Source organism: Austrofundulus limnaeus, unplaced genomic scaffold (genome assembly GCF_001266775.1).
Source record: "Austrofundulus limnaeus strain Quisiro unplaced genomic scaffold, Austrofundulus_limnaeus-1.0 Scaffold20, whole genome shotgun sequence".
Lineage (NCBI taxonomy): Eukaryota > Metazoa > Chordata > Actinopteri > Cyprinodontiformes > Rivulidae > Austrofundulus > Austrofundulus limnaeus.
In genome coordinates this window covers 1,951,629-1,958,071 of record NW_013952422.1, presented here as the reverse complement: position 1 = coordinate 1,958,071, position 6,443 = coordinate 1,951,629, and the positions used below count along the sequence as shown (strand labels likewise).

Genomic DNA, 6,443 nt, shown 5'->3' with positions numbered 1-6,443 from the left:
GTATGGTATGGTATGGTATGGTATGGTATGGTATGGTATGGTATGGTATGGTATGGTATGGTATGGTATGGTATGGTATGGTATGGTATTATTTTGTTGGTTGGTTGATTGGATAAATGATGAATATATAATTGTTTAATTTAATGATAAACTGATTGGTTGGGACTCTGTGATGGAATTTGACCTGTCCAGGCTGAACCCCACCTCTCACATAGTGACTGCTGGAGATGAACACCAATTCCCTGTGAATGAACAAACGGATGAATGGATGGATGGACGGACGGACAGACGGACAGACAGAGGGAGGATAGTCCATTTGTTGAATATATGAGTTATTGGTAGAATAACTGTTTAATTGATTAGTTAGTTGTTTGGCTGGTTATCTGATTGGTTGGTTAATTGATCAATTGATTAGTTGGTTGTTTGGTTTGTTGGTTGAATGATGGGTAAAACTAACTGGTTGGTTGGTTGTTTGGTTAAATGATTAGTTAGTTGTTTGGCTGCTTAACTGATTGGTTGGCTAATTGATCAATTGATTGATTGGTTGTTTGGTTTGTTGGTTGAATGATGGGTAAAACTAACTAGTTGGTTGGTTGGTTGGTGATTGGTTAAATGATTAGTTAGTTGTCTGGCTGGTTAACTGATTGTTGGCTAATTGATCAGTTGATTAGTTGGTTGTTTGGTTTGTTGGTTGAATGATGGGTAAAACTAACAGGTTGGTTGGTTGGTTGGTTGGTTGGTTGGTTGGTTGGTTGGTTGGTTGGTTGGTTGGCGATTGGTTAAACAATTAGTTAGTTGTTTGGCTGGTTAACTGATTGGTTAGTTGGTAATTCATTCCATTGGTTAAACAATCAGTAAACTAGTAAAACATGTAGGCTGGTTAATTTGTTGATGAATCAGTTGTTTGGTTAGTTGGTTAATTATAGGTCGGTGTTTTATTGCTTTTTTTCTTCAGTTGTTATGTTGAGGATCTTGTATTTATTCAACCTGAGTGTGCTTCAAACACTTATTCCAGTTTTGATCAAAACAAATTTTTCTTAATAATTTAAGTATAAAACTGAATGATTAAAAAAAGTTGGTTGATTTGTTAAGTGGTTGATTGGTAAGTGCTGGATATTGGACATATATTTTAATTTACTGTATATTTGATGGTTAGTCATAAAGCAGCGATACAAAATAACAACATTTCACAGATTTGCTGTTTGAATTTACTGTTTGAGGAAGAGGAAGCCATGACTGCAAACCAAGATGTTGCCGTTAGAATCCACCTTCAGGAGGTTCCCATATGTGGTGTCCACGACTATTCCACTGAGAGCAAAAACAACAAATGGAAATTAAACAAATGCATTAGGTGCATATAAGAGGTAAAGAATTTAAAAATGACATTCTGACCGAGTGGGAAAGCTGGGGTCGTAGGTGTAGCGGAGAATCTCATGAGGATATCCAACAGACACCATTCTGTCTCGTATCAGCTCAAAGCCCATGCTCTCATAGTCAGGAGATTTGTACACTGCAAACAGAAACACACAAGCAGAAAACATTGTTGGTTTTTCTGTCATTTGAATGAAAAACTTGGTGTTTTCGAACTTGACTCACTTGCCAGCGTGTAGTCCATGTCGAAGCCGTAACATTTGATGCTTTCAAGCGTCAGGTTTCTGTTTACAAAAACCCTGCGAGCAAACAAAAGAACACAAAGTTTATATTTAATTGTAAACATTAATAATCATCTGTTCAACAATGAAATAATTCACATGAAGATTATTCGCTTGCTTTTTTAAATTCATTTTTTTAAATTTACAGGACCATTAGTAACTTTTTGTCATATTTTCCTGTTTGTTTCATTGACTATATTTTCACTTAGTTCCTGTTTTAGCTCTTGCTGCTCTTTGCTAGGGGTGGGGTCGGGGGGACACTCTGGGTGGAGGCTGGTGGTGTTATCAGTTCTACACCACAGTTTAAAACGCTCGCAGATCATCAGCTGCAACTGCAAATGGTCTCAGGTTTCTAAAGAAAGCCTCTGACAGACAAGATGGACCGTCTGCAGCAACCTCGGGTCCTGGTGGGCCCAGATCACAACTTGGGCTGCTGTAAATAAATTACCTGTGGGTTTCTCACTTTCTAGATTTCTCCTGGGATCAATGGGGGACAAATTTAAGCAGACAGAGAGGGATTGTTTCGGGACGAGCTCCGAAATCTGTGCGGGGGGAGGTTTCTGCTGATTCAATCATGACTTTCACAATGAATAAAGCATTCTGGTTTGTGGAAGTTATTTAACTATTATCATTATAAGAAGTAACATCATGAATAAAATGACAAAAATTAAAAAATTTCCAAGAAAAATGCACCAATTTTAGTTTGATTGATTAAATATGTGTCTAATTAGATTCGATTAGGTTAGACCTTTATTGTCATTGTACAGAGCACAATGAAATTACAGTTCAGGACACCCATTCAGAAGAAGACAGAAGATAACAAACATAGGAGAACAGGTGCCCTGCACAAAGCAAAGGATCATCTTCATAATGCCAGATGGATTTTGAGAACTCACTTTTTGTCATAATCTTTCTTCATCTTGGGCTCATCGTTGGAGGTGAAAGTGTCCATGGTGTCCTGAGAGGAAGCCAGCTGGTCTCAGCCTCTTGTGTTGATCTGATCTGCTGTCAGCAGTTTCTCTGCCCGTCACTCACTGGACACGTGTTTTAAGAGCCAAATGTTCTGGGCGTGGCCCTGAGTGTTTACTCACACAGCTGATTGCGTGGTTGTTGTTGTTGTTGGTGGTGATGTAGGACGGTCACTTATAGCTTCCACTCCACACCCCCTCCTCCCGCAGGACCCTCAGCTCGGCGTGTGTAGATTATGTTATCAGAGGCTCCCACATGTTCGGGGGCCGCTCGTGTGCGCAAGTTGGAGGGAGTTCCCTGATGGCTGTCGGACCCTCAGGGACCCGAATGGGTTCAACTTGTTCCGTCAAAGCAAAACCTTTCACATATTTTGATTTGTGAATGGGGCTTCAGGTCGACCAAAACCTGAAGGGGTCATTTTGTGCTTCAAGTCGCAAAATAAACAAATAATACAAAAACAAGTTCTTGTTGATCTCATGAGGAAAATCTACAAAAAAAATGAAGTTTTCTGTCAGTTTTATTTTTATACTTTTTAAATTTCTTAATTAGATGCTTAAACATTAAAACCAAACTTTTTGTCTTAATAACTAATGAAAAATTTTTTGCAAAATCTAAAAAAAGGATAAAAACTCTTTGCAACCAAACATATAGGTATAAATTAAAAGGGTGTCTTGTATGGGGTGCCGTTTAGTCCTAAAATGAAAAGTTGGGGTTACATGAAAATATTTAAATGTTGTCATCAAAAACATATTTAGCTGATCTTAATTTTATATTTTATAGTAAAAGATAACAGTTAACTCATCTGCACAGAAACAATATGAATCCTGATGGATATTTTTAGCAGTTAAGAGTCTAAAATGACTCGTTTACGTTCAATAACTGACCTCATTAAGACAATCAGTAACTATAGTGATTGTTGTTACACTAAAATAAAAATTAAAACATTTGTTTTACTGAAGACTGGTGATGTTTATCTGATCAGCCAAACTCTGAACACACAGACCTCAGTAATAACTTTTTAATCTGTTTATCTGACTGAGCAGTCATCAAATTTAAGCCTTTTTTGTTGATAAAAAGTATCAAATGATTGAATAAACATCAGGTTTATTTAAAAAAAGCACAACAGTGGAATATTTTCAGTCATTTGAAACAAAAACAGAACTGACGTGTCTCATATGACAAGTTTCACAGAATGTTTTCATTTACAGAATTTATGATTTGTGATTTTTATAATGTGTACAAGAAGTTGTTTCATTTTTCTGATGTTATCAGATCATCAGCAAAGAAAAACTTTCACTTAAATATTCACAGATGAGGCGTTTGATGAACTTGCAACCTGTTCAGGGTGTACCCCGCCCCTCGCACTGTGACTGCTGGATATGGGCACCAGTGACCCACGCAACCCTGAGAAGGAAGAAGCGTGTACAGAAAATGGATGGATTCACAGATACAGTAGTTGCTTCCTTCATTGAAATGCTAAGAATTGTTTTTGTTTTCTTTGTTTTGTTTATTTTGAGAATCAGATCACATGATGTTGAAAATTGTGTCGTTTTAAAAGTTTCGGCCTAATCAGAGCTTGGACTCTTGTGTTTTGACTTCGCAGACTTCTCCTTCAGTCGACTGTCCAACTTTTCGATGCATCCTGTCGAACTCTGTGGCTATCTCCAGCGCTGTTCGGTTTTTGGTCTCTGGCACGTTGAACCTGATGTACAGGCCGCAGAGGAGGCACGCAGCCAGGAATACAAGGAAGCAAAAACTTTCCAGCTTCTCCTGTAAAATGGGGAGTATTATGACTCGGTTCCACTCAACTCACAAATACAGTATAAGTGCAACAGGCTACCAGCCAGATCACAATACTTTTAGAATATACTTACCACTAAGATGGGAAAGACCATCCCCATCACAAAAAGGCTGAGCCAGTTGATGGTGCAGCCCAGCGTGTATGCAGCTGATTTAAACGACTGAGGGAAGATTTCTCCTGGAAGAACCATTGTCATCGTGCCTGAAGGGGTCAAAGACAAAAGATGGTCTTACTGATTCAAACAGGAACCCTTCTTGAACACTATAAAATATTTCCATCTAATCACGTTTTAAAATCCTACATCCAGCCAAAAAAAAAAAATCTTTTTGATCTTGTTTTAAGACTGATTTACTAATAATCTTATTAGTCTGGAAATTTGACTCAAATTAAGTGAAAAAATTCTATTAATTTTACTTCTTGAAATATCTGTTTTGACTACATTTTTTTTTCTTTTTTCAAAAATCTTACCAAGTGCAATTTTCTTAATCTATTGGCAGAATTTTGGATGGACAGTTTTTGCAGTGAAATGAAAAATGGACAAATGAGAGACAAACGTACCTGGTCCAATTATAAAACAGAGAATGAAGAGGAAGATGAGAACCATGCTGCAGTACGGCATCCACGAGAACTGACTCTGAGGAGAAAAGAGTCCCAGTTGTTCCGGTCTGAGCCGTCACTCTTTGCATTGATAATAAACAGACTTGTGCAGCAGCTGGAGGCGGAGGAGCTCACCTGCAGGTAGACGGTGGCGGTGAGGAGAGCCAGAGCTGCAGACATGGCCATGTAGCCTCTGAACATCAGGACCTTCCTGCCTGCGCTCCCAGTAATCATGAACTGAAACATTAATTCAGTCATCAGGATAATTCAGAGGTAACTGTGTGGTGACAAACAACCAAGTGGAGGTGCCATGATAACACATGAACACATTTATTGGTGTAAAAATAACATGAAAGCTGTCCAATCCAGGTCCGGAGGTTCACGTTCCTGCATGTTTTACTTGTTTCTCTGCTCCAACACACCTGGTTTGAAGAATGGATGATTAACAGGCTTCTGCAGAACCTAAGAGGATTAATGAGTGACTGATTCAGGTGTGCTGGAGCAGAGAAACAAGTAAAATTTGCAGGATAGCGGCCCTCAAGGTCCAGGTTTGGACATTCATTGTGACGGAAGCAAAAGAAAAGGTTCATATTTTCCCATCAGGAGAAATTAAAGAAACACAATTGAAGCATAAAAATAACCACTACAAGGATGTTCAAAGTAAATGTTACTGGTTTAAAAACCGACTTACACAGGTTGCAGAGGTGCAAAGTTCACACAGGCCTGTTCCCAAGGCAGCGTAGGCTAACTTGTGTTCTGGGATTCCTGCGGCCCGAAGAACATCAAACGAATAAAAGTACACCTTGGGATGAATAATTAAACATGTGACTATTAAAGCAGGGTTTGGTTAGAGTCAGTGCAGCTGATGTTTCCATGCTTTAACAACATGTTCAGAGCACTCCTGTGTGTGTGTGTGTGTGTGTGGGGGGGGGGGGGGGGGGGGTGGTGTCTCACAGCGTTGATGCCACACAGCTGCAGTGTAGAGAAGACAGCCACCATGGTGAGGAGCTGCCAGCGAAGTGTTCGGTTCTGAAGAAGCTCCAGCACTGACTGGCTGCGGATGTTCTGCAGAGCCGCTTTCTCCTTCAGTATCTCCTCTACCTCCTTACGGTAGTCTTGTTTGCCCCAGAATCTCTTAAAAGCTGAGCAAAATAATTATGAAAAAACACTTTAAAAAGGTTATATGAATGGTTAAAAAAAACTTACTCATACTTAAAACTGTGACAATCCTTAACTTCAAATCAAGGATTGTTCAAACAACTCGTAAAAGTTTTTGCATTTCCATCAGTGGAGTAAAACTGTGGAAAACCCACGGAATGTCCATCATAAAGACGTTTAAGAATCATTTTTAAAAGATATGGATGCTGACTGTGTCTAATTATTATTATTATTATTATTATTATTATTATTATTATTATTATTAT

At 38.7% G+C, this 6,443-nt stretch overlaps 2 protein-coding genes across 2 annotated transcripts in view; both read right to left on the bottom strand.

Moving 5' to 3' along the window:
* Nucleotides 1-1,212: 1,212 nt before the first annotated feature.
* LOC106514415 (cytosolic purine 5'-nucleotidase) lies at nucleotides 1,213-2,747 on the bottom strand (the record flags this gene model as incomplete). The annotated part of the gene is given in 4 exon segments (XM_014003669.1): nucleotides 1,213-1,308; nucleotides 1,393-1,510; nucleotides 1,597-1,670; nucleotides 2,549-2,747. Coding segments are annotated over 4 exon segments (344 nt in total), but the record flags the coding sequence as incomplete, so codon positions are not given.
* A 1,334-nt stretch (nucleotides 2,748-4,081) lies between these two features.
* The window catches only part of slc2a11l (solute carrier family 2 member 11, like), a 6,565-nt gene continuing 4,203 nt past the window's right edge, over nucleotides 4,082-6,443 (bottom strand). Inside the window, exons 7-12 of the mRNA XM_014003825.1 lie at nucleotides 5,974-6,161; nucleotides 5,711-5,821; nucleotides 5,155-5,256; nucleotides 4,981-5,056; nucleotides 4,496-4,623; nucleotides 4,082-4,391 (exon numbers count right to left, since the gene is read on the bottom strand). Coding sequence (XP_013859279.1) covers nucleotides 4,191-4,391; nucleotides 4,496-4,623; nucleotides 4,981-5,056; nucleotides 5,155-5,256; nucleotides 5,711-5,821; nucleotides 5,974-6,161 — 806 coding nt within the window. The 3' untranslated portion in view covers nucleotides 4,082-4,190. The remainder of the gene's footprint in view (nucleotides 4,392-4,495; nucleotides 4,624-4,980; nucleotides 5,057-5,154; nucleotides 5,257-5,710; nucleotides 5,822-5,973; nucleotides 6,162-6,443) is intronic.